Source organism: Bradysia coprophila, unplaced genomic scaffold (assembly GCF_014529535.1).
Source record: "Bradysia coprophila strain Holo2 unplaced genomic scaffold, BU_Bcop_v1 contig_24, whole genome shotgun sequence".
NCBI lineage: Eukaryota > Metazoa > Arthropoda > Insecta > Diptera > Sciaridae > Bradysia > Bradysia coprophila.
This window is the reverse complement of record NW_023503501.1, coordinates 3,835,806-3,863,736: the sequence shown is the minus strand read 5'-3', so window position 1 is coordinate 3,863,736 and position 27,931 is coordinate 3,835,806. Positions and strand designations below refer to the sequence as shown.

The window sequence follows — 27,931 nt, the reverse complement described above, 5'->3', positions numbered from 1 at the left end:
TTCCGTTTCTCGACACGTCGAAAATACCTCATTTTCTATCCGAACCCGTGTGACCTTTATGTTGAATTTTACTACAAACTGTACAACAAAGCGGGAGGAAAATAAGTGACTAAGAGATTAAGCATTTGTTCTTGATAATAGTAAATAATGACCTCAGTCTGTTGTGCGTTTTATTAATCGAAATGTGTATTGAAACTAAAGGTATGTTGACACCATTGAAGTAGAAGATTCTCTTCCGAAACTATTATGAAAACAGTTTAAACTTTAAACAAAATAAGCAAGTAATAGATACACTTACGAAACTGTGATGCATTTGTGGTTTAAGAAGCTTTTAATAGACCTTCTCAATTCTATTGTAAACTTTGATCCGTTCCAGGGCCTATTATGTAGAATTAAATTTGCAAAAATTCCCACAAAATTCTCCACAAATTTGCAAAATTTTTCAAAAAATAACTTCTACACACCTTCAAAGTCAAATTAATTGCTTTATTCACTTTAAATTGTACTAAAACAGACAAAAGAACGCAAAGACTTGCAAAATGTGCTGAAAATGAAGCGTAAATTTGTGCAAATTTTTGTGAATTTCTGTGAATTTTCGCAAATTAATTCTACATAATAGGCCCTGATCCGTTCCATAGCATTAACACAGAAAACATCAGGCTAACAACACAATAGCGCAGTGTGTAAGTCGAGACACGAGACCCCAGATTTAATTATTGAATGGCCGGTCGTGGATTCGAAATTCAACCGCATCACATGTGATTTTATTCATCAGATTGTTGTCCACAAAAACAACATTTGATTGAATCGGTTACTTCGCTTGTGTCTCGAAGTAAGTACAGATAACGTGTCTGTAATTATCTTTCCAATGACACCCCACATGACCATGTACGTTTCGTGTACATCGAGAAATTTCTGTAAGAAAAGTGTAAGTTTTCAGTCTTTTTTCGGTTGAAAACTTCGACTGTACATATCTCAGTGTGGATTAATTTTAAACCCAATAAGACCGTATCTGCCCGGAAGTACTTGCAATAACCTTTCTAATGACGCCCCACACGACCATGTACGGCTCGTGTAAATGGAGAAATTTTTGTAAGAAAAGTGCAAGTTTTCGGTTTTTGATTATCTAGGCACACAAGCTTCGAAGAATTTTTTTGAAAATGGTTTTGGCTTCTGTGGTCGAATGTTTTACTGGGCACATATAAAAAATTCCAATAGAAAATGTGTCCGATTTCGGTCTTCTGTTTTTCAGAAGAATCCCTCCAGGAGGATCACTTAACATCTGCGAATTTGCAATATTCATGTGTGAATGCATGTGCGAATCACAAAAGGGGATTGCATCTGAATCTTCGTTAGGAACAGGTAGTTAGGGCATTCATCAAAACTTTTTCGATCAATTTGTTCGTGCAACATTCCACTCTATAGACACAAATGAATTTCTAGGTTACAATAAATCATGCTAGCCGTACGATTGCCAAGAGAAATGGTGGAGTTGTCCTTAAGGAAACGTATAAAATTTATTCATTGAAAAAGCGTCCCATTCTGGTTGAAAAAACTTATAATTTTTTACAATGAATCACACACTAAGCTTCAGCCAGCATGCATAACGAGACCGCATATACATATAGCGGAAGACGATAAGAATTTATGGTTACGCCACATACAATGCAATAATTTACGAAATCATTTCAATGCATTACTGATACGTCAATGAGCTGGTAAATCTTGAAGTGATTTATAGTTTATGCACGTCTCAATATAAGAAAATGTAAATTATCTATCTCTTTACGAATAAAGTAGGTCAGACTTATCTCCTTATCCCCCTGTAGAAGAAGACGAAAAAAATAAGCGAAAAAGAAATCCGATTTCGATTTGATTTTTTTTTGTTTTCGTTTTATTTTCGATATTATGCAAAGATGGATTTTATTTGACTAGACGATGATGACATTACGAATATAACAGATTCTTAAACCGAACGACTTGAGGAGTTGCTCTGAAGTACATATTTCAAATTTTAATATTTCGATTCATCGCAACTTAATATTCAATAAAGTCACTTTTTAAGTAGTTTTTTGTTCGGATATAAAAACGACAATATCTACTGAACCATTCCGAAATAATCTCCATTTAAGACAAATCAATAATGCACGATTAATTTCACCCTTCTCACCCTTCTCGCTTCCTATCGACCAATATCAATTAAATGCGTCCTTAGTGATTTCTGCTATTTCATCCCCCTAACTGTGGCCAATAACACCAAGCTATGGCTATATCGTGTTTGTGTATATAGATGGTATTATTGTTGAAAAAAAAGTTCGCCAACCGTTTATAAAGCTTCAGAGCTTATGCAGCTTTTAAGGGGAACATAGCCCGAAACATATAAAGCTTTTGGTTCGAGTCATTGCTTCTGTAACATTCGATTTGTTGTTGATACGGTGAGCTTTATCAAAAAAAATCTTATTTTGCTGGAACGGAAGGACGCGTCGAAGAGGAATATGATGGCATCATATGGCCTTGCTGTATATATTATACAATTTTCTTGTCTGTTTTGTTCTACATATTCTCGTACGGCAAATTTTAGTGTGTAGTGTAGTATGTGTCCATTGAGTAAATCTTGCAATTAAAGCATGAAGCACCAATTAAACATTTTTAGCCAGTGATGATGTTTGTGTTTTTTAATTAATTATTGTACACCGTATAAACATGCTACATACACGGAATTTTGAAAACCGACAAATTTTCTGTTTCTGTGTTTTACTTGAGTTTCCCATTTCTCCATATACAAATACATGGAAAATTCACAAACAACCAATAAACCACGAAACAGAAAATGTGTCGGTTTTCAAAATTCCGTGAGTGTAAGAGAAATTTTCGAAAAAAAAATTTCCGCTGTTGGTGAACTGAGAAAGCTGCGGGAAAGTGTAAAAAAATTTTCGTTTCGGGAAAAACCGAATACCATTACTCAGTAGACGAATCGGGCAGTCGAATTTGGAAGATTGTAACGATATAGAGGGGTTTGGTGCTTCATTACTCTTTACTCTACAAGTATCGCTCTTCAGGGATTTACTATTTGAGGCCATTTCATCACCGAAATATTTTTACCGCTGGTAAGCTGATTTAGTGAAACTAGTATCAACCAAATACCGGTTCTCCCAACAACACCGGTAATCTGTACGAAAGTTCCACACTCAATTTCACTTGACTTGATGACTTGATCCGATTCAACCAACTTTATTTCGTTTACAAATCTGACAATCGTTTTAAATCTGTCTGCGGTTGAGTTTTGAACTCTCTAGTGTCACTCTGAAACGAGTGTGGAAAGCATACGAGATAACCGCTATTGCCTTTTGTTACCCTGTTGACTTATATAGGGGCAATACGTACTCTCACGCAAATTGTTAAAAATTAAATTGTTCATCGAATTGCCGTCAACCACTCACACCATTTGATGAGAGTTTCATTTTGTTTCCAAGTCAGAAAATTTGTTTGTTTGCAAATTCATGGATTTGTTTTCCTTATCTTCTTCCGACAAGAAGAATTATAAATGAAATTCTCAAGAGCAATTCTATTTATAAAAAGTAAAAGAAAAATCTTTTTCACCGAAAGCATAACGAAATTATTTGGATAAATTCGAAACAGATGTGACCGCAACTTGTTGGTTGTTGTTTATTATTAGCCCGAGAGCATATCTTGTTTTTCGAAAATATAAATAAATAAATAAATTTTTCAAGTGCAAAATAAATTAATCGAATCACTCAGAGCCGATTAAACAATTGAAATTTTTCGCATTCGCTCATTAAAAGCTCTCGTCACATGTTTAATGTATATCGTTGAGGTGCAAAATATCATAAACATGCTCGGCAAAGGGTATACAGAGAAAGAAAAAGCTCGAAAACCATAAAACACTTGTTGCATTCCCTCCAAATATCCCACTCTCATTCTCTCTTAGCTGCGCGTTAATCTAAAAAGTATGTCTCTTCAAACAGCAGAAACGGTCAATCACACTTCCAAAGTAAACAAAACAATATGAACGATCAAAAAATCAGATGAAAATTGCCTTTGCTTTTCGTTGTTTGTTGATGTTTTATACCGACTGTGGGTTTTCCATTCATAATCCATTTTCACAATTTTCATTATTTATCTGGAGCATCACCATTCACTGTCACACATCCGAAACCCATTCCACATTCATTGTCTGTGTGATTTTCATCAACGCCGATTTCACGGAAAAACAAAAAATCTTTTCTGCAATATGTGTAGAGCACACAGACGCTTGATTTTTCAGTATCGTTTCGGCGGTCGTGTGATACAGACGGAAAGAAACTGATGCGCCGGGTTACGGAAATATTTACAAAATGTAGTGAAATGTTTAGTGAGAACAAAATGTTTTAGTTAAATAAAAGTTTATTTGACTTGTTCTTCGTCGTCTTCTCTGTTTTAATTAAAATAAAACAATTAATATAATTGTGTTAACACAAAAATTGTTGGGAGAATAAAATAAATGGCAAATGGTGTTTTAAAAAATAAATAAATTGTGTGACACATAAATGAAGATATTTATATATACATACTGTGTGTGCGGCTATTGATATATAATCTACATTAAGCCTTCAACCACATGTCTAAATATTCGGTAAATAAAGAAAATAAATTTCAAAAAATTTAGACGAATTATAAAAGATAATTGTTGTTAAAATGTTATGGTGTTGAACGGTGAATTAATTGAACCGAACGGAAGTGCATCACATATCGTCCGTTAAAAGCTTTAAACTTTGAATTTGTTTCGAAATTTTTATAACTGGATGTACAAGTAATTTTGGCATATGTAACCAATATTAGGTTCCAAAATATCCCTTCGAGACAAGTAGCGATCAGGTTGACCGGAATAGATAGATTCGAGTGGAATTTTCTTGACTTCGCGACTTCGAAGAATTTTTAATTTTTTAGCTTCACTTCCTATAATTCCTGGTAAACCTGTTCAAAATTGAAAGCACCAACTAAGTAAAAATGTTGTAGAGCTTGGTGCTTAAATTTGATTAATGATAAAATAATATCAACATTTTTTTTGGATTGTGACGGTTTTACCACTTTCATGGGTTTATCTTCACCAATTTTCTGCGTACTTATTTCGTCATTTGATTTTCCGCTACTTTGCTCAAACAGTCCGGAAAGCTCTGCTTTTCCTTAATCGAAATTCATGTCACAATACGTCGTGCCGCTTTGTGATTTTCGATTGCAGAAATTTTGTTGTGCAACAAACCAAAAATAAAAAATTTTCAACCAAAATCGTCATGCAGAGTTTAAGTGTGAAACAATGCGGAAAAGTTGCATACGATTTTATCTTCACACGAATAAAACCAACCACTTTTCCGGAATATTAAAGTAATAGTGGAGGATATTCAAACTTAAATTTGTTGTTTTTCCGTTAGAATTCACCGTGGCTAAAAATGTTGCGGTGTTCCCTTATGTCTCAAAACATATAGTTAAACTAAAGAAGTACAAGATTTCATATTTAATACTAAAAACTAGAGAAGTTCATCAGAGGTTAACAACAGACAACGGGACTATACAATCTGTTTATCGACTGAAGTTTATATCTAAACGTTAAATTTATCTGTGTCGATAAACTTTTGGCGGGAATCAAGATATCATGTGCGTAGTTGAGTTGAAACCATTAGCAATAACACTTGATGGTTTTATTAACCAACTGATTATAGGCTATGAAAACCATCACTAAATACTGTTGCGGGCTCCTCAATACGATTACCTAATGAGCTAAACATGTGTTCTAAACTACATTTGAGTAGAGTTATGCACTAACCGTCACAAAAAGACATTTCCCAAATAAACAATTTTCGGTTCATGCATATGTCTCCTCATTTACACATTAGAGAAATATGTAGATGGCCTTATGATTACGTCGGTTATCAATATTTGTTTCTGTATTTCCATAGTGCAAAGCCATACAGCAAACTGTACAAATAAACTGATGTGTGAACATTTTTCGAATTCTTTTTTTTTGTAGATTGTTTTGCCAATAAAAATAAATCAATCGGAAAAATCATTTTGAAAAACAAATAATACGTCGGATTAAATGGGAAATGTTGGCAGTTACATTTTCATTTTAACTCTTGATAGTAATTTCTGAAAAATCATTTCATAAATTAAAAATTATGGGAAATTTAGAGAGAACTTTGCAAGGAGAATTTACGATAAATCATTTTCCTGAATTTTCATACATTTTTCCAAATTGTCGTGAAAACATTTCTGTTTGGGAAAATTCAAGAAGTTATTTGAAAGATAAAAAAAATCCTAAAAGTTGTGAAATATGCTCTATCGTAAGAGAAAGAAAAAATGTGCTCTTGATATCTCCTCTTCGTCACGCAAAATGATAATCGCACTCTTCATCATCAATATGCAGTTCAAAAATACCATTTCTCAACAGGCAATGGAGACAGTGGTACTCTACTCGATACAATGCTCTAAGAAAACTATACCGATTTGCACACGAACAAGTCTAGCGAATCATAGTTGAAATGAAATTTCATCTCATCACCAAATTTGCTAACTCGTAGCCGACCACAATGCCAAAAAGGTTGCACATAAATGCCTTCATAAACCTTCATAAGTCCAAACATCTAAGGACATGATTCGATATTGTGTCTGTCCTAATGGCACGGATTAGTTGATAAATGCTTAGCATTAAGGTAAACCAACTATAATGATGGCTTAGTCATCTGTTGGTTGACAATTCAACAAGCGTAGATACATTGCGCTTCGTATCTATAGAAGAATCAATGAAAGTATAAACCAGGTATGGTCTGTTCACACAAACCGGAGGACATAGCGATTTCATATAGACAAACTCACATCTCATTAGAGATGTCCCCGCTCCATACGAAGTTTGACATTCGACCATACCTTGTGTTGACGTTCATTGTAGAAGAGTCACAATTCAAGTCGCATGGTGTGTTTCGACTTATGAAGGTTCAAAAAAACTTTCATTTGTCTACATATCAATACATATGTCCAACCTTTGCTTAAATCTTTTACTTCAATTCTTTGAACTTGTATTAGTCAGAGATTGTCGTTAATTTTTGTCATCTCTGTCGATTCAATTTCATTCTTCGCAGATAAAGTAGATATTTTGCAAACTTGTTAGTAAATGGGGTTGTTTTGGGCATTCGTTATTAGTTTGTCGATACGAGCGAAGCTACTTCGGCAATACATCGTGTGCGTAGAACTCCCATTTACTAACATGTTAGCAACTAGATTTTCTCTACTGCACATCGTGTGTAAATCAACTGCGTTTGCTAGCAAGACTATTGCTGAAAATCATGAATATTTTCAACTTGCTGAGTAGATAAACATTATTTCAATCATACTACGTCGCATATACTACACACAAAGACGTAATAATTCTAAGAACAGTCTCCCAGATCAGGGATTGGCTATTGTCGAATTCGGTAGAAAATGTCGAAGTAATTTGACATCTAATAAATTAACATCTTTCGATTGGAAAAACAATACTTTCAATCATAAGTACATAACATCGATCAACTTACAAAACGTATACATCGCACAACATATGAGAATGAGCAGCAAAACAAAAGCGAAAAACAGAAACAAAGGAAAAAAAACATGTGGCTTGGTACTATGCATTGTGTATGTTCGGTAAATAATGAACTCCAAACAACTGACTGAAAGAAAGTAACTTCACCGGATAAAAGGAAAATAGTTTTTCAATTCTATTAAAAAAACGCAACCGCCACGTCAACGCTCTTTCAAATATAAATGCTCTGATAAGCAATGCAAGCGCAACCTCCACGTGGAGTACACAGTAAAAGCGATTTCCATTTAAGCGGAAACTCATAGAAGAAAAGAAATTTCCACAAAACGAGCCCCGATACCATACGCCATGCATTTCCTATTTATTTTATTGTTTGATTGGTGTACATTTATTCTAGACTTAGAGTCGACACATCCACTGACACGTGTAGCGGATTGACGTCCAATTATTGGCACAGCCATAAAAATTCGTTTCATTATAACTACAGCTTTAAAAGCTTTCCATAAATATTTTATTGTCGTGTCCGGAATGGGACGGCTGTACCGGTGAGGCATAGAATTTCTCATTTTATTTGTTTGCTTTTGTTCATTTGGTATTCTATGCCATTGTTCTGCATTGTTGAACGAAATGCTACACAGGATGAAGCTTTTGGTACACTCGTTGTAAATGAAACAAATCGACAAAAGTACGTGATTTTTACTAGCTGGATATGTGGTCTCACATAACGAAATGTAATGTTAAAATTGATGAAGTAAAAGATTTTCCATCCATTAATCTCTTAAAATTGAAAATTGAAAGAAGTAAGAAGCCCCCATAATTCCACAGTGGTGTATGCTGCAAGACTTTTATAAAAATTCGTTCGATTAACTGGGGTGATAAACAAAACTGTACTGCTAGACATCCACCAATATAAAATACGTTGAAGCAGGTCACGTAGGTTGAATATATATGACAAAGCATAAATTTCGAATTCAACTGTTGTGAAGCGTGAAAGAAAAGCCTTACATGTTGAAGGTCATGACGGGTGCGACTCGGATGGATCTTTACAACCTCAATTATAAGGCTGGTGTATATAATATGTAACAATCATGAAACCCTAAAGGTTGAATGTGACACGAGTCCTTTTGCGTTCACTTATCAAATATCTGATATCGCTAAAAGGTGTCAACACGAAAAATCTCTCTTATAAGATACTGAGGCAATGGGTAAAAATGAGAGTAACATCTATAGACTATTCTGACGGGGAAATTTGATTTTAACTAAGAACTTGCGGGAACTGTCAAACGATAACACAAACGAACTTCTCATTCATTTGACACGCAGGTTCGAACGGAGACAGATTTCCTCATCATACAGTCTATGTTAGAGTTTGGGGATCATTGGTGCCAAGTGGGGCAGTAGTGAACTTGTGTCACACTCGCTTACTACCGTGTGAGTATGATTTGTCTGGTATTGAAAGTCATAAATTTATGTTTTACTGGTTCGCGAACATTTATTTCCTTAGAAATGGGATAATACATCACCGTCACAACCAATTTGTACTTGTAATCGTACGCGTACGCATAATAATTGTTTGCTGGTATTTAACCCCCAAGTGGTTTCCTATACCTTCAAACAAACGATCTTATTTTCATTGTGGTAAATGTGTTTCGTTTTCATGTTAATTCCCTCTTTCAACAATAAATTATTTAGAATTAAAGCTTGAGCCCCGTTTTTCGTTCACCGAAATATCCTAAATAAATTCGCAACCTTTACCGTTATGTGCTTTGGGCCTAAAGTATTCATTTGGGCTAGAAGTACTTAGCACACATTCCATCGTAATTCTTTGTGATACACAAATTGTCGCAAATTGTAGATGAGATATTATCGATGCAATTGTTGTTTCTGGAATAAAATAAAAATCCGATAGAATGGTATTCAATCAGTGGTATACGCATCGGTAATTTCCATTAAAATACCACACCGTTTAAGGGTTAATTTAGAAAAAGTTTAGAAATTCTCTTTAAAATACTTTCCATATTGAAAAACTTTGTGAATGATAACGGACAACTTTTGTGATATGTGGGAAAAATTAGTGGAAAATAATTTGTGTTTTAGCAGCAGCATGTTTCCCTTTTACCATTTTAGAGGAAACTCAATTATTTTCTCATTTTGCTGAATTAAGAACGATTTTACATTGCTACTCCATGTAGTACACAATGTTGCTACACACAACTCCCATGTCTTTTTGGTCTCATGCAATATATTCCTAAAATGATTATTTTCAAAACATTCAACAAGACCCATTCATTACGCTTTGCTACTTCAACATATGACAGAAAAATTTCCATTGCCATTTTGGATGGAAAACTTTTTCGCTCCCAGTACCTACTTCAAAGTCATAATTTACGTTCACGTAAATATGGGAAATAAATGTATTTTGAGAAATGTGAAAAACAAAATCAATTTTCCCAGCTGAAAATCAATTTTAGAAGTGGATTTGTTTGGCAAACCGTCCTCAGAAATAGTTAGGCAGATTAATAATTTAAACTTTAACATGTAGAACCACTTATTCCGTCTCGGTGCCAGATTTTGTATTTCATTTATAGAAAATGTGTCGCCCAAAAATATTATTGCGGCGAACCGAATCCACGGCTATGCTAAACAATTTATGAATAATATCCACTCCACAGAGAGCGAAAACATATAGGTATTGCCAAAGCAATTCTCATTTAACTTAAAATGGGAATAGCTAATGATCCTAACGTCCTAGAATTTTTTCTAGGTGATTTATAGTCAGGACGACAATCTACCTAAGTTTTGAGACTAATGGCTGAAACATGGAATTAATCACCAATAGTGAAGTAGTGTAATCGATGAAATGTATCTAAATGTAGCAATGGACTCTAGCAACACACTAGAGACCAAGCACCAAACAATATAACGTTATAATTTGTCTAATATAGTCGAGAATACATGTTTAGCACATTTGTAACATTTGAATTACCCGCTTTTTTCGCGAAAAGACCATGCTACAAGTTTCTCTATGTTGTAAAATTGATAGTGGATTCTTTTCTGTAAATTGTAGGCTATTACATGCCATCTTCGGATTAGTTGTCATTTTTTTCATTAACGACGCCAACTGATTAACAGCGCCATCTACAAATTTTAAATCATTTTCATATTTTTGTGGGACCAAGGACCAAAAGGATCGGATAAATTGAATCATTTAAGTTTAGCGAAATTGGTACGAAATTGAATTTTATAGAGCTGGAATTAGTTTTCAGCGGCATCGGCTTTGCAGGTCGAACTATCAGAAATCTGGCTGGTGTTCTATTTTATTAGCAAAATTTAAGTTTAATCTTTTGAAGTAAAAGATTTTGTCCACAATAGTGGAAATTTTAGTGCAAAAGAATCAACAGGTTGAACGCTTATTACAAGATACGCCTGTGTCGTTTGCTTGAATGGTGTGGGTATCGTCATTTCAAGGACAAAACATTTTAGCCCAACCGACTGAAAAATGGATTATTTTTCATGATATCAATAATAAAATTCCCGAAAAAATGTACCCACTCGATTAGATTATCGAATAAAAAGACATCGTATCGGTTGATGTATTTATGTCAAGCACGCCCCGAAGCTCTTGTCCCTACAAAATTCAAAAAAGCTTTCATAATGCCAACGAGTCGAAACGTTAAAGTGTTTTTCAATGTTTTTCTTTTTCCATAAACTTTAAACAAAAATACCTTTTTCTTCTACTCTCGCCGGAATATTGTCTCTGGTTTTGGGGATTTGTCGGTTAAAAAATGACATAAAAATTCAACTAGAATACGGAATTTGTTTCAGATTCCCCCAGTCAAACGAGAATTATAAATGATACAAAATGTGATGCCATAATTATTTCACACATACACCGACCGTAGCAGGTAGATTATTATAATTTATTGTGTTCATTTAAAACAATTTTCCGATAAATCAATAAAAGTGAATTCAATATTACAACAATCTGCAAAATTTTGATAAATTTTGTTCGATGCAAAAAAAAAGCAAAGTCAATTAACACAGACGTTACGTAAAACACACGTGATATATACATAAATAACGGTATAATAACACACCAAATTTTGCGATGAAATCAACGTAGAAAAAAAAATTACATATTGTACGGATCCAATTTCAGCATGGTTAATGGAAATGTTGTAGGATTATTTTTTATCAAATTGGTAATATGTTCTGCGAATTTCAATTCAGGTAAGCATTACAGTTAATACGAATAATTTGGTAATAATATCCGAAAATAAAACCCTTGACATTACGTAATTGCGCGTTTATGAAGAAAGAAATCGTAAAGCGGTACACAGATCAGAGCCAGAGTTATATGGTCGATGATGGTTGCTTTTTCTTTTAAACCTTCATTAAAGTCTTTGTTGCTTGCAATTAGATGTAGGACTTTTGGTAAGCCAAGATATTGCCTGATCAAACTTCTCACAGTATTTTTCAAATCTAACGAAAACAGTTATCATGTCCGGAGCGATAGCGGAGGACTTGACGCAGTCTAACTTCCAAAAAAAGAACGAAGAAATTTTTTTGAGACCCGGCAACTATATATAGCCGAACATTTCAGTTTCTACCCTTTGGTTTATATCACCACAAATACGAGCAAAACGAGCTATCACTCGACTATGTAGGTTTAAAATTGCCGGAGATACATCGTTTTGAAATTGGTCACTTTTCATACAAAATACACCAAATTGACTTTTCCCAAACAATCAAAATCTTTCAACTTACTCTGTATGTTTCTATCTATCTATCTATCTATCTATATATCTATCTATCTATCTATCGACGGTCGATCTCGGAAACTAGTCAGCCAATCTCCATGAAATTTTGCAGGAACCTCAGGGTGGGCATAAAAATGAAAATGTGATACGCCATTACCCCAGGAAAAACCAGAATTTTGTTTTATTGGCCTCGAAGTGGTTTCTGAGTGTGGTTTTCAAGGGGCGGGAACGCGTTTTCGGCTGTAGCTTAGCTGTATTGAAACCTACAGAGGCGTGCGACCCATCAAATGAAAGGTATTCGTAACACGATTCGAACAAAAAAATAATTTAAAAAAAATCGGGGCAGATTCGTTTGAGCTAGAGTGATTAGAGTGACCAAATTTTGAGCTACTCGAGCGTAGGATGAAAGGACTAATATTTTTGCGATTATGAGAAATAGAGAGTTACTTTCTTCGGCAAAGTCTCAGAGTTTTACGAGTAGAACAGAGGGGCATATGTGAAAAATGTCAAAAATTGGAAATGGGTGGGCCAATTGGGGTTTTGGAGATATTTCTTGAATGGTGGCAGATAGAGAATTACTTTCTTCGGCAAAGTCTCAATTTTAATTCAAACAAGCTGGCTTAGTTTTTCTCATCATCTGCCAAATAATTTTTACCAAAAAAAATTTGACTGGAAACAACCAAAATTTTACCAAAAAAATCTGCGCCACAAAGTGGCAAATGTTCAGCAACAGACCAGCAACAAAATTTATCTGCCACATGCAACGCAGATTTTTTTGGTAAAATTTTGGTTGTTTCCAGTCAAACTTTTTTTGGTAAAAATTATTTGGCAGATGATGAGAAAAACTAAGCCAGCTTGTTTGAACTAAAATTGGGTGTAAAATTTAATTTTTGCGTAACGAAGCTGAAAGCGTCAACTCTAGCGATGTCATTCATTTTAGAAATTGTACTTCAAAGACTGCGTCACACTTTTCTCGAAGAGATTTTTGTTGGGATTGAATCTTATGCATAACAACTTGAGTCAGAAAACTGTCATAATTTATCTTTACTCAAAACTAAATCGTCTTAGCTGCGCAATTCGACCATATACGTAGGAATCTTTTTAGTAATTTTATTTTTCGGTTTGATGCGACGTTTATACGTCGCAATTTTTTAATTAACTCAAAGTTCACGAATAGCGAATGACTAGCTATTCTGTCAATTCTTTAAGCCCGTGAGAGTTGCGGTAAACGATCGAAAGGTTACATATTTTTTACATTTTCAATATATTGTTATAGAACATTAAGAGAAGTAAATTTCCCCATATATGCGCTTCTAATGTCTCGAAATGTTAGCAACAATGCAATCGATGTTTCCCGCAACTCCGCTATAACTAGATATTCACAAATTACTCTATCTATAAATAGCAATGCGAAAGAGACCTAATTTTACATTTTTCGTTTATTCCCGTGGCACGTTTGACAGTAAGTAAAACAAAAGAAAAATTTTAATTAGAAATATCATAAAGGAATCTTTCGTGTTGTAATGGACTACTTATATATGTCCCACAGCGCTTAAAAAACTTAGTGCAAAAGAGATGCACGATTTTATGAGAGAATTGCATGCGTATACTCTCTCAAAATCTTGTATCTTTTTCGCACTAAGTTTTTAATAAGGGAATTCACGAAGTCAAATATACAGAAAAATACGCCATATTTCTGTATATCTCGTATACGAGGGTTGCCTTTTATATTTCTGGCCTAGGGTATACTTCTAGGTTTTTTCATATGCTTGTCACTATGCTAGCCTCGATGCTAGCAGATAACGTTGGACCTTTAGTGTTTTTTGATGCTAGCGACTACGCTAGCAGATAACTTTGGACCTTTCTAAGAGAAACTATCAAAAGGGAACAATAACATTTTATTTGGTCTAATCAGAAAAGCCCTAATATCATAGGTCCACTTCTGTGGGAACCTCGGGTCAAATTTTCATATTGCCACCATTGTAGATCTTCGAATGTTGGTGTTTGGAGTGGTATTGACGTAGTCTCCCTGTAGCACTATGTTTGGTTCCAACAAGCAACCCCATTTGACTGGAGTAAAAAAAAACATTTTGTGTGAAAATTTAAGAAAATTTGCGAGGGCCTATTGGAGAAGAACTCCTGTGACTAGACGAAAGACACTTTTTGTTGTCATTGTGGTAGTTTGCCCTACAAAGGTCCAACGTTGTCTGCTTATACAGTAACTAGCACAGAAAAACGCTAGAAGTGCCCTAGGCCAGAAATATAAAAGGCAACCCTCGTATCTTATAGCTTTGTATAAGTTTGACAACTACCACCTGGAGGAAAATGATATTTTTTACGTTACAGATTTTGATCAAACAAAATACCACAGTGTAGCGCGTGATCTCAGGAGTACGGCAATGCAATTAGGTTTTCAATCGGACCAATATTTACCGAGCGATAAGACTTTGGAAAAAAGTTTTTTTGCACATTGCAAACATCGTCTTTCCAAAGTCTTATCGCTCGGTAAATATTGGCCCGATTGAAAAACTAACGACATTACCGGACTCCTGATATCGTGCGCTATACACCCGCATTTTGTTTGATCAAAATCTGTAGCGTAAAAAAAATCAATTTCTTCCAGGTGGCAGTTGTCAAACTTATACAGAGTTATAAGATATACGAGATATACAGAAATATACGGCGTATATTTCTGTATATTTGACTTCGTGAATTCCCTTAATGTGTTGTACACATTCTTAGTTCTCCAGAATAAACATTATAGGACTGTGACAACTACTATCAATCTAAGACACTAAGATCACCAACTCATTTTATCCATTTGTCGATTTCTTCAGCATTATTCAAATTTAAATATTAATATAAACTGTGGCTTGCTGTACAAGTGGTACGTTTACTTATTAACGATCTCGTGACAATAAAGACTTCGGCTAATTTTCCCTTTTCGTTGTTAACTTGAAACGTAAAATTTCCATTTTAAATAACTTCAAGTTGACCGGTTTTCAACAGTACTGGACTAGTGACGAAATCCGCTTAACAAAACACAAAAAAATACTTAAAAAGAGCTCACCAACATCATATTGGAGAAAATACAAAAATTCAATGAAAGGAAAAATTATCAAAATTTATCTTTCCTCGAAATTCAATTTCAAAAGTCTATTGTTGGATACAAAGCGTCTAAAGAGTGAAAAGATATTTTTATTGATTGGCAATGCGAAAGGATAGTGGATCAGTTCAAGAGGTGGTATTCTTGTAACGAACTTTTAACTTTTCAAAGTTTGAAGAGTAGAAAGACGTTCAAGTAGTTTTCAAGTAGATATTGGATACATAAATTGATAATCTTTTAGCGAAATTGTATCCGAAAATTGTTAGTCGTCGGTACACAACGTTGTTTACTTCCGAAGAAAATGAATATCTTCAACAATTGTGATATAGTTAGACACGTGTTAGTTGGACTATATACCGACTACATCGAGAGAGTTCAAAGATATTCAATGAAGCTTTGTGCTTTTGCTGTTTACATTGTTGAGGAAATATTTCGAATATTATCCGGGAATAAACTGAAAATAACGATATACAAGTGTAGAACCATAGCACTGCTGCTAGCATTGAACACCGAATTAACAAGTGTCAATTTTAAAGGTTTTAGTGATAAGGCTCAATATGTTTTAACTCATACAACGAACAATCATCAGTTCATCAGCCTCCGAATATTTTATATTTCTAGAAGAAGTGCTATGGTATGATTACGATTTTCAAAATCTACATCTGGTATGTAAAATGTACATTTGAGGCGTACAATTTCACGTCTCACTAGTATAATTTACGAATCACTCGACCATTGGTCATATCCTTGTTGGTTCATCCAAGCCCCTGGGCTTATCAAAAAAAAAATATTGCGTCACGCTAATCCCTTTGAGAATTTGCATCATTAAATGGTGTTATGATAATACATCGTAACAGCTAATGAATGCAATGAATTGTCGTTCATATCTTTATTGGTAAAGCTTGGTGCTCGTTTTCGCCAAAATCATATGAAATCAACAATCGTGTTTTCGCATTTTCCTCGGAATTAAAATATCATAACACACAAACCAACTAAAAACCCCTCGTCGAAAACCACATTGCATCTCGAAACGTTTAAATTAAATAAGAAAATAAATGGAAAAGTTTTTGTGTGTTGAGTTAGCAGTGTTTGCTTATCTTTCTTTATTCAGGCCATTCCCGTTTCTTTAAAAAACACATCAGACATGAAAATATTGTGATTCGCAGCTAAAATCTCACAGAGGTGTCGGATAACCACACAACTTCTGGATAATTATTTGTCTTGATGTCGTAAACTTTATTTAAAAATCATCAAACTCATCAACACATAAGCTCTTTGACTGCACCGTGTACGTTCTCGTTGGCGCTGAGAATCCAGGAAGTTTTCATGTTCATTGTTCGTGAATTTAAATTCATTTTCCGTAGTTGAATGATTGAATTTGAATGTAAATTTTTGTTTTCCATACTAATTCACGTGTCGCCATTGTGAGCGCTTAAATCTGTTCTTTCAGAACCTTGGCCTGAACTTTCATCTAGAGATATAATGATTTCCAAGCAAAATTATATCACTAGAATTTGCAATGTTTAGCTGAGATAAAAACCTCACAATGCACCGTTACACATACACGCGCATGCCTCGTATACGTACACAAGCCGTGCAAACTACAGGACATAGTTATGTACTACTATTCCATACGCGCGATTTATGCCAACATTAAACGCATTGTATTAGGTTGGTTATTATACACAAGGTTCTGAAAAAACCAGGTTAAGACAACTCTGAGTTGATCACGAAGGCGATGACACAAATTGAGTTCAGCGGCTACGAAGTTTATATGAAAAAGGCAACGTAACAAAAACAAAATTTTCCTAACAAACATTTTCTTCAAGTTGATTTCACACACAATCTGTACTGAGTGCGTTTATCGATTTTGGTGTCACCCGCCCTCGTGGGTGTCTTTACCTGTTCTTTCGGGACCTTGGTTCTGACATTAATTTCGGTGTTTAAAGTTCGGTGTCTTAAATATCTGGACAGCCGAACAGCCGAACAAAATAATTCAGAACTATTTGTACTCGTATGTGTGGTATTATACGGTATTAATATTATCCTTAAAACTCTACAGCATTAATTAACAAAGCAATGATAACAGATGGCTCCAGCCGGTAAAGCGACAGCAACGCCCTCTGCTATCATTTCTCTGTTAATATACTAATACACTCCAACCAGGGGAAAAATGAACGACTGTGAACAGCTTGCCCTTCATATTCTTAATTTTGTTTTGCGCTAAAAGTACAACCATGGGGTTAGATACCTTAAAATTCTCCTAAATTTCAATTTATTTGTTTCATATATTCACAGTCGGAATTTCATACTAGACGTGACTCCCACTCTATAAAATTTAAAATGAATTGAAGAAAAAAAGTTTTTGCTAAAATGGGGGCCTGCATTGATGTCTGGTTTTAACAGTAACTGTTTACCTCAAAATATTGCAACCACAATCGAATACTTGATTGTTTAGTATTAGCTTGAACAGCTTGTTCAACCGTTTTCACATCAAAAATGGTGTTTCCCTTTTCATTCCGTGTATCATCTCGGATGTATGGCAATTGATACACCACATTTCTAACTCACAATAATTTCAAGTTGGTAAATGGCATCGAATGAAAACGGAAATGTGTAACGGATGCATGGAGTTTCCTAATAATTTCATCTCGAGGTCTTGTCGAAAGGAAAAACTTTATGATTTGTAGTTGCATGGACATGAAGTTTCCCTAACATTTAAAATTTTATTCTGTTGCTGCTGTATACAGACTTATATACCTTACTGCTCGTGTACGTGTACATGTTATCTATGTATAATATTTCCAGTCCAACGAAAACTAAAACCATATCAATACAGTTTATCGCAGCTATATAAAACTCGGATTCGAGTTAAATTTTATGATTTCGACATATTATTCCGACAGTATATAGCTCCAGCTCGTTTATCAATTCGAATAATGCAAAACTTTCTGCTGAAATCAATTTTATTTTTGGTGGCATCATGCTTTAGTAATTAGAAATATGTTAATTGATTTATATCATACAGCGAATGTCCATCAAAGACATTAGGTCTGTCTGTGCTATGATAATATATGGCATGCTAGAAAATGTTATGAATAAATTGGCACATAACAGACACGTTAGCCGAATATTATATTGTTCAAATAATGGAAACAAACAGCGAGATACACAAATAAGTGTGTGATCCCTCTTCAAATCTGTGTGGCATGGGTGCTTCGTCAAATAATTGATTGTGAACTCTAGAATGACCAGCGAAATAAAATCTTTTGTGATGAAAGCTATCGATGTAGTCTACTTGCTGTTATAAGTATAAGTTGGGTCATCATTGAAAACACTTTGTACAGAAGCAGTGCCTCATTTTCCATATGGGCTGTAGCGGCCTTTGGTGCCCAAAAACAAATTTGATGTCACGTACAAAAAGAAGTTGTGTGGGTCACCTAAACATTTTCATTTTTACTCCCACCCATTCGGCGCCCCTTGAAAAATTTACCCTGACGACTAAAGACGGCACTGTACAAATGGCCCATACAACATCGTACAGGTTTCCAATTACGTCCTTCATGCGCGTGTATGTATAGTCATTATGTTGCTATCCGATCAAATTTGGTATCATCGATTGTACAACAAAACATCTCAAGAGCAAACCGTTTTTCAATGTTTTTTGATAAAACGGTAGAGGAGCAGCTTTGCCATTAATCAATTTCACATATCTTATTAACACCTTTAATGAAATCTTGGCTGTTCAACGAACCGTCAGACGTACTTTAGCAGATGTGTCTGTGAACAGTTGTTGGATATTTGAAGGCTGAAGGCAAGGATGAGAAGTTCTGGAAGTTTTTTTTTAAATATTTGGCTTATCTTCTAAAAATTTTGTCCTGCTCTTTCAATACCTTCTCTCTGAGCAAAAAGCAGTTATAAATCACAGAAACAATGTTCTTATATTCTCGGAGCTTTTGTTTAGCTTCAGCACCTCAGATGATATTGTCATTTTAATCAGCGTCAGGAAATGATTTTATTAACTCTAGTTGCTCATAGCTCTAAAAGTTTAAGTAGAAATGGAATTCGAGAGGAATAAATTAAAACCTGCAATCTAACTTGTATAATGAGCGAGTGAAGGTAATTAAACTTTTCCATATTGCGGAAACTACCACTTCTACCGTTAATTTTATAGTAACTTCGACCATTTTACATTTCATTTAAGTTAGTTCACCGTTGCGCTCGTAGCGAGAACATTTCGTATCAAGTTACAAAGGCAATAATGAAGGGACAAGTGTGTCCGAGTCCGACACTTTTTCTTTATTCAAGGATAAAAATAACTTCTAAGCAAAACTGTGCTGTTTTAATATAAAAATATGGTTAGGGGACGTTCATAAATTACGTTAAGATTTTCGAAACACTTCCGCTCCTTCGGTCGCGCAAAACGGATACTACCTCTCTGTGTTACATAATTTATGAACGACCCCCTTAAAAGAACAATTCCGAGTCCGAGACTATACCATATGTTATCGACAAAAAAGAAATGATTGGCTCTGGCTGGTGTCGGTGTGGTTGTATTCGAATTAATACATAATCAAGATCACGGCCATTCTAAATATAAATTTCATTAAATCCAATGATCCATTGCGAAGGGATAATAATAATTGATGTACGAAAATTAATTTCAGTGTCTTCAAATTTCCACGAATTAGGTCTTACGCTTATCAACGAAGGCGAAGACGTCGTATCAAACAGCGACACAGGATGTCCGTTGGGATACTTCGAGTAATTATGATTTTCTAAGTCACATTGACTTCCATTATGTAACATGATTAGCAATTTAACTTATTGCAGATGCAATGACACCGCATCGACTTTGTGTCTAGCTCAACGGAAAATATGGTAAAATTTGATTTGCTTATAATTTCGCTTTGAATAAACATTTTTTTTTTTAATTATTATAATTTAGCAACGACATTGTTGACTGTGAGGATGGGACGGATGAAATGAATTGCGGTAATTTATCAATGCACGAACGATATTTAACAATTTCATACAATTGAAACGAAATTTATTTTTAGAGGATCACTTAAAGAATCTGTTTTTCGATCATTCCTTCCGAAAAAATCCTGAAGCCCAATTAGACGATGTAATCGTCGGTGAATGTGGTAAAACAATATTTTTGATAATTTGATCAGATGTGAGAGCCGTTGTAAATGCCAGCGCCTACTTATACTACAATTTTCCTAAGTACAGTCACAGTCACAGGCAGTGAAATGTCAGCATGAATTTGCTTCAGCTGCTTTTCAACTGATCCACACATTCACTCAAAACTATTTAACAAACAGTGTTTATACGGTTGAAGCTGCTACTCGCACGCGTGTGGGTGTTTTAAAACCGTATAAAGACGCATATACAGTGGATCAGCTTAAAATCAGCTGATAGAAATTTAGGCTGAAATTTCACTGCCTCTGACTGTATGCGCAAGACTGAGATTTAAAAAAATAATTTGGATGGGATTTAGAAAGTGAATTTTTAAAGATTTGGTCCTATGGATAATGAAAATTTTAGAAGAGGTTCAGGAATTATTTCAGAGAATTGTGTTCCTGAAAATTCAGGAAATTCCCAAAAATTACTGACTTTTGGTTTCACTTAAATACCATCTAATTGTAATCGATGTAGCTCAAAAACTAAAAATGCCATAAAGACAACGGATGAAGTAAGAGATTTCGTGTGAAACACATTCAACAAAAAGAAGTAATAGAAGCTGCGGATTTAGTAAGTCAATTTATCGCATACGGTGTGTGTTTATTGGGCGCTATATACATGACGTACATAAGAGTAAACAAATTTACCCTAGAGAGCTAAAGGTTTTGCAAGCAAAATTATATCACTAGAAAAAGAGATGTTTGCCTATTGCGATAAAATACCTCACTGATATAAGGCTGTATATAAGAGACTCATACTAATACTTGCGCAAGCTTCTGTATACGTACACGTCTCTTATATACAGCCTTATATAGCAGTAATGTACTATTACCTGCATAATAAATTAATGAATATTTAGCACTGAGGTGCATAATCTACTATTATACCGGATTGCATGTTCGGCAGACGCTTAGTCTACTCTAAGAAGTAATTTGTAAACGTTTGGTGTATTTTTATCCTTACCTTACTTACAAGACTAAATCGCCTGGAATCGAAATTCGAGAGTTAGATTCTTTTTTTTTGCTCTGGTTCAGAATTATTCACCGGTTTAAACAACGGCTCACACGCCTGTGTTCAATGAGTTTTTCGTTTCATAACATAAATTTTTAAATTTTCGATATCTTTTTTAATAAATACTTTCGCAAGCCTGGAAAGATACTATCCACAAAACGAATTGTGATTGCAAAGGATATGACATTTCGTGCCGAAAAAGAAATTTAACTAAATTACCTTCACATCTACCCACGGACGGCATCGGCAGACTGTACGTTCATTTTCCATCAATTTTTTGTATTATGTAGCAGAAGTAATTTCATTATCTTTAAATGTTCCAGTAATCTTGCGGAAAACCAATTTTCCGTCATAGGAAAACATTTCTTCGATACCTTGCCGGAAGTGGAATTGCTGTAGGGTCGAATAACAATTTTCACTGTGACTCGAAATTAATTTTATTCTCGAATTTTTCAGAATCTTAAGACATTGTTCGATAAGGCAGATATTGTCGGACGCATTTAGAGTATTAAGTGACATTGATTTACATACCATGTAAGTAATGGATGTTGTTGCTTTTTCGTTCTTTTTTTGGGAGAGAAAAGAAAGAGTGAGTGGTAAAAGTAAGAGTAAACCTGACGGATTAAGACGACTTTTATGGATAGTTCATTGTGGTAAAACTCATGTTCGGAAAAAAGAGGAAGATGTATCAATAATTCATTTTATGTTTTGTCGCGGTATTACTTACTCGTTCCATTTTACGTTAAGTTTAGTAACTCACAGCGTCTAATACAAGATTTAAAATTTCATGCAGCTACCTAGGCCAGAACCAACTCACGTCTTTACCGGAACGATTCTTTCCGCCGGGTAATCGACTGGAAAGATTGTAAGTATTACAATAGCTATTTATGCAACAAGAATCGTATACGCTAGGTCTTGTCAAACTCCGCTTCGCCCCGGGTTGACCACGACAACCAACATCTATATACCAGCATACAATTGTTGTTGCATACAACAATTTATGCAATTCTGTGACGGAATGACCTGTTTCTATGCCAAAGCATACATTACCCAAATATTGCCTGGCCAGTGTTTAGATCATAAGAGACTGCATTGCAATGCATATGCCATCAACAACAAAGGTCTCTAACATTTGGCACGCACGAGTGCGAAAAAGTTTTTTTCTGCACTCTAAAACTTAGATATCACAAAGTGGCAAGAAACAGTTCAATTCCGTCACAGAATTGCATAAGTTATCGTTAAACCATTCATCTCCTTATATTGAAACATTGCAGAATGTTGGAAGGAAACTTCATTGAGGAGCTACCGGTACCATCTTTTGCAAATCTGATTCACTTGGTTGAATTGTAAGTTGATCAAAAATCGTAGAAGTCAGCGTCACGAATTAGTTTTTCACATTGCAGAGATCTACGAGACAATTGTATATCATCGTTCAGTGCAGCAACGTTCGAACAATTGATTCAATTGGAATTGTTGAATTTGAACAACAATCGCATTGTGGCACTAACCACAAACATGATACCGCAATTGAGTAATTTGCTGACGTTAAATTTGGAACAAAATTTTATTGAGTTTATCGAAAATGCGGCACTCACGCTGCCGTCTCTGGAAAATTTGTAAATATTTCTCTCATATAATGTACACCGCACTTCGGCAGAGGTGTAATAAGACCGATTTTCGTTTTTAATTTGTAGATATCTGCAAAATAACAAATTGAAGTATCTTATCAACGGCACGTTTAGCCATTTACCGAACTTAAAATGCCTGTAAGTGTAGCCTAAATTTACGTCTATTTTAGCTATTGGAATTTTATCCCTTTTTTCCCAATGGTTCAGATTTCTAAGTGACAACGAAATACAAGGCATTCAATTGGCATCGTTTCATGGAATCGAAAATCTGACATCGTTGTGAGTGCCTTTGACTTCTTTTAACTTTTAATTAAATATTTGTTGTGATGTGTTTTTCATTATCGAAATTAATTACGTTACAGAGATCTGAATAAGAATCCATTTCTTACGGCCAGGCCAATAATATTCAGTCATTTGGCGAAGTTGGAACACGTGTAAGTTTATGCGTTCTTATATTTTATTATATTCGATGTACCACATTCAACCGTTTTTCTTATTATACACACACCATTGGATGGGGGGAAAAACACTTGTAGTGATTCTCTGTAATATTAGACCTGTGTACAATAAGTAAACGAGTCGACTATCAATTTTGCCTACCATTGTGGAATATAGGCAAATAGGCGAAAACGAACTATATTTGAGGGGGTGAGGGGCAATTATAATTACAAAATAAGTCAAATAAGTCAGTTGACTCTGTGCCTCCAATTATAATAATGGCCAAGCAGATGAAAATGATGAAACGTTGTGTAAACAATCTTTAAAAGGACTTGTCATCTGTTACGTGAACGACAACAAGAATAAACAAAGTGCTACAGCTACTATTATATGAGTAGCAAAATGTATGTTAAACATACTGAAGTGGAAGATTTTGTATCTGTTCAAAATGTTTCGATCAGAAGAAGTAGTAGATTTATGCAGTCGTATGTATCAGATTTACACTGACAAAAAAGATTTAAAAAACTCTTATGCTGCAGGTAAATTTGTCTCCAGGTAATCTACAATAACTGCCACAGCTGTAGCGCCCCATACAAGCTGCGGCAGATAATGTAGATTACCTGGAGACAAAGTTTCCTGCAGCAGGTGAGTTTTTCGAAACTATTTTTGTCAGTGTAGAAAACTTAACCAAAGGAAGTAGTACATCTAATGATTACTGTATGATACGCATCTGTATATTAATAATATCAATGAGAAGTTATCATTAGGAAGGTATAATTACAAAATTATTTTTCTCATTTTCACTTTACATTAATGCGAGTCTTTCGTTATTTCGTAGGCTATAAAATTGTCTCCTACAGCTGTATAACGTTTGATGAACGAAACATTGTTTTGGAAATCTCTGATGACATAGTTAAAAATTTATTCGGAATTTCGATTCCATCAATTTGAGTACACGGCAGAAGTTTATACTTCCAAGAATGTGCAAAGTTTTTGTTTGTTTGTAATATGAGAATTTGAATAAAATGAGGAACGTGAAGAGTTGACTAATGAAATCCATTAAAAAAACTTTAAATCAAAGTTTTTTTTTAAATCATGATGGGTATGACCTTGTAAATTTATCAATCAACTGATTTAAATTCGAATTAGAGTTTTTTGTCACAGGAGAGCAATATCAACGAAGAAAGTTGGTTGGAATATGTGCGTCGAGAGAAGTAGCAAGTTCTTTTAACGAGAGTTTCTATTTTAACGCGCTGTAACAAATTATTTCTTATTTGCGTCAATAGTCAATTAATATAGGTAAAATGACTTGCTTTCAATGTTTCAATGAACAATAGACGACTTTTTACATAATCCTCTGCATAAGGCATGTCATTAAAAGAGTTCTTTGTCATTCGAAATATAATGGTTTACAGGCTACATGTGGGGCTGTTTTCTAGATTAAAAAATATTTAATTAATTTCTCAGTTATGTAATGTTTGTAGGACAACCAGGTCCTTGCAATTATGTCGTTTCGGATATATAAAAAAACATTCGCCAATAATAATTTCAAATTAGAGTGTATGACGAGACATAATAAAGCTATTGCCCTTACCTTTTCGAAACGATTTATCATGAGTCAAAGACAGCACCGATGAACATAAGCGATAAGCTGTGTATGTAGGTCTTACTAAAGTAAAACAAAAATGAATATTATAACGGATGACCTGAAAGGTGATGTATTAAACACATTCTTTTTTTGGTGGCGGCACCAGCCTTCGGACATATACTTGTAGTCCGGTAGTAAGACACCTATTGTTTCTCTATTCATAAAATAGTTTATCAATGGAAGGGCAAAGGGGACTACCAGTATATATCCGGGGACTGGTGATAGGAAAAAAGTTTAAATTCAATTTCGAAAAATTCAAGACAAATTCCAGAAACTTCGAAAATTTTGAGAAAATGTTTTCTAAAAAGTGGGCTAATGACATTTACCAAACAATAGACGATCATTTAAACAAAAGAAGTACCAGTTTTAATGGTAACACCACGACACTCCAGCAGCTGTGGAGATATTTATTTGGGAAACTCATTGGTAAAAATGTTTTCAAATAGATTAAAATTGGTGGATATAACGAAGCTGCTGTTCCGGCATTTTAAATACGATTCTTACAATTTTTATAATGTTGTCCATTAGTGTAGTTAATAAGGACCAAAAAATTTACAGATCGGGTAGAGACAAACCAGTGATTGGATATTGTTTGGGATGTAAAAAATGAGGTTTTGGAAGGGTAGCCCAAAAATCCCCTCCATACGTCCCCCCCTTTCAGCCCTTCAAACTTCAAATGCAGAGGCTTCTTGTATGAATTATTGTGAAGCGACGAATGAGCGTACAACATTGAGTGGGACTCAAATGAAAGCTAAAAGATCAAAGTTTTTTTTTTCTACAAAACAATTTCCAGAATTTTCCGATTTCCTTGTTGTTTTTCCAACTTTTCTTAAAAACGAAGTTTTAAATTTGAGGTTAAAGTTAAAAATTTTTTTAACTTGTTCGCAACAATATTTTTTTCTTCGCTATTAGGTAACGTCAGATTTTTCGTCCATAAATGCCGAACCATAACGCTAACCCTAAATCCTGACCATAAAGGCAAATGTCAAACAATAAAGGCAAATGCAAAAATAATTAAATTTCGACTAGACGGATTCTGATCAAACAAAATGCCAGTGTGTAGCGCGTGATCTCAGGACTCCGGAAAACTAATTAGTTTTTGAATCGGACTTCTATATGCCGAGCGATAAGACTTTAAAATCATGTCGTGATCAATGTGTAAAATTTTAACTTTTTCAAAGTCTTATCTCTCAGGAGATGTTGGTCCGATTGGAAAACTAATGGCTTTGTCGGAATCCTGAGATCATGCACTACACAGTGGCATTTTGTTTGATCAGAATCCATCGAGTCGAAATTTAATTATTTTTGCATTTGCCTTTATTGTTTGACATTTGCCTTTATGGTCAGGATTTAGGGTTAGCGTTATGGTTCGGCATTTATGGACGAAAAATCTGACGTTACCTATTATCGTTTAGCCCCATTACCAAACGTTTTACAAACAAAAAGTATTTTGATGTTCCGCAATTGAAGCACTTATCGTAAATTTTCATCAGAAATTGGTACCCTTTTTGTATGGCAATTTTTTTCGTCACCTTTTATTTTTTTTTATTTAGGTGTGATAGCTTTTGGATTGGCTCAGAGTGCCTCAAAAACGAAAGAAAATAAGTTTTTAGATTTTCAAAAATGATTTCGGTCTCGAATTAGGCTAAAATATTTAAATTTTCCACCCTCGGCGAACTTTGTCGAACACTTTGTCGAAAAGCGGTGATGCCGATTTATACAAGAAAAATTTATATTTAAACTAAATGAAGTACAAGATCTTGTAGAAACTTTAGTAAAAATGAGTGTTCTAACACTATAGTTAGGTAGAAGGGAGTGAACATCGTGAACCTACGTCTCATTCTATGAATGTCCTCTTTTTACTGCTCATCCATAGCACTACTCCTAACAATAACATGAAAAATATTTGGAGGTGGTTAAGACCTCAAACAATAGCTCCTATCCTTAAAGCATCCAAATTTAACTCTTTTTAATTCAATGTGAATGCTAGGAGAGTTACGTCAAGGAATTTTCTATCCGGTTAAATTTTGGAAACACAGCGCGAGGGGTCACGACTTCTATGGATTATTTGGGATTATTTTAAAGTTAGTACCCTCTAGACTTCACCTTCATTTATGAAGAGACATGCAGTTGCAGCAGTAGGAGAGTGTTTGTTTAAGCTCAAATGTTGAAGAGTCACATGTAGTGTAGTTAATAAGGACCAAAAAAAGGCCGAACATTTACAGATCGGGTAGAGACAAACCAGTGATTGGATATTGTTTGGGATGTAAAAAAATGAGGTTTTGGAAGGGTAGCCCAAAAATCCCCTCCATACTTCCCCCCCTTTCAGCCTTTCAGCCCTTCAAACTTCAAATGCAGAGGCTTCTTGTATGAATTATTGTGAAGCGACGAATGAGCGTACAACATTGAGTGGGTACTCAAATGAAAGCTAAAAGATCAAAGTTTTTTTTTTCTACAAAAAAATTTCCAGAATTTTCCGATTTCCTTGCAGTTTTTCCAACTTTTCTTAAAAACGAAGTTTTAAATTTGAGGTTAAAGTTAAATATTTTTTTAATTTGTTCGCAACAATATTTTTTTCTTCGC

The 27,931-nt window shown here is 34.6% G+C and overlaps 1 protein-coding gene across 2 annotated transcripts in view; it reads left to right on the top strand.

Moving 5' to 3' along the window:
- The first annotated feature begins 4,286 nt into the window (after positions 1 to 4,286).
- LOC119077856 (relaxin receptor 2) overlaps positions 4,287 to 27,931 on the top strand; it is a 60,509-nt gene continuing 36,864 nt past the window's right edge. The window contains exons 1-15 of one of the 2 annotated variants that reach the window (XM_037185185.1): positions 4,287 to 4,633; positions 11,396 to 11,800; positions 20,104 to 20,200; positions 20,270 to 20,317; positions 20,385 to 20,431; positions 20,497 to 20,583; positions 21,770 to 21,887; positions 21,958 to 22,029; positions 22,091 to 22,168; positions 22,428 to 22,499; positions 22,909 to 22,980; positions 23,038 to 23,250; positions 23,329 to 23,400; positions 23,470 to 23,541; positions 23,625 to 23,696. In XM_037185185.1, coding sequence (XP_037041080.1) covers positions 11,731 to 11,800; positions 20,104 to 20,200; positions 20,270 to 20,317; positions 20,385 to 20,431; positions 20,497 to 20,583; positions 21,770 to 21,887; positions 21,958 to 22,029; positions 22,091 to 22,168; positions 22,428 to 22,499; positions 22,909 to 22,980; positions 23,038 to 23,250; positions 23,329 to 23,400; positions 23,470 to 23,541; positions 23,625 to 23,696 — 1,190 coding nt within the window. In that variant the 5' untranslated portion in view covers positions 4,287 to 4,633; positions 11,396 to 11,730. Of the gene's footprint in view, positions 4,811 to 11,395; positions 11,801 to 20,103; positions 20,201 to 20,269; positions 20,318 to 20,384; positions 20,432 to 20,496; positions 20,584 to 21,769; positions 21,888 to 21,957; positions 22,030 to 22,090; positions 22,169 to 22,427; positions 22,500 to 22,908; positions 22,981 to 23,037; positions 23,251 to 23,328; positions 23,401 to 23,469; positions 23,542 to 23,624; positions 23,697 to 27,931 lie in introns of both variants that reach the window. The other variant, XM_037185184.1, reaches the window with a different exon arrangement.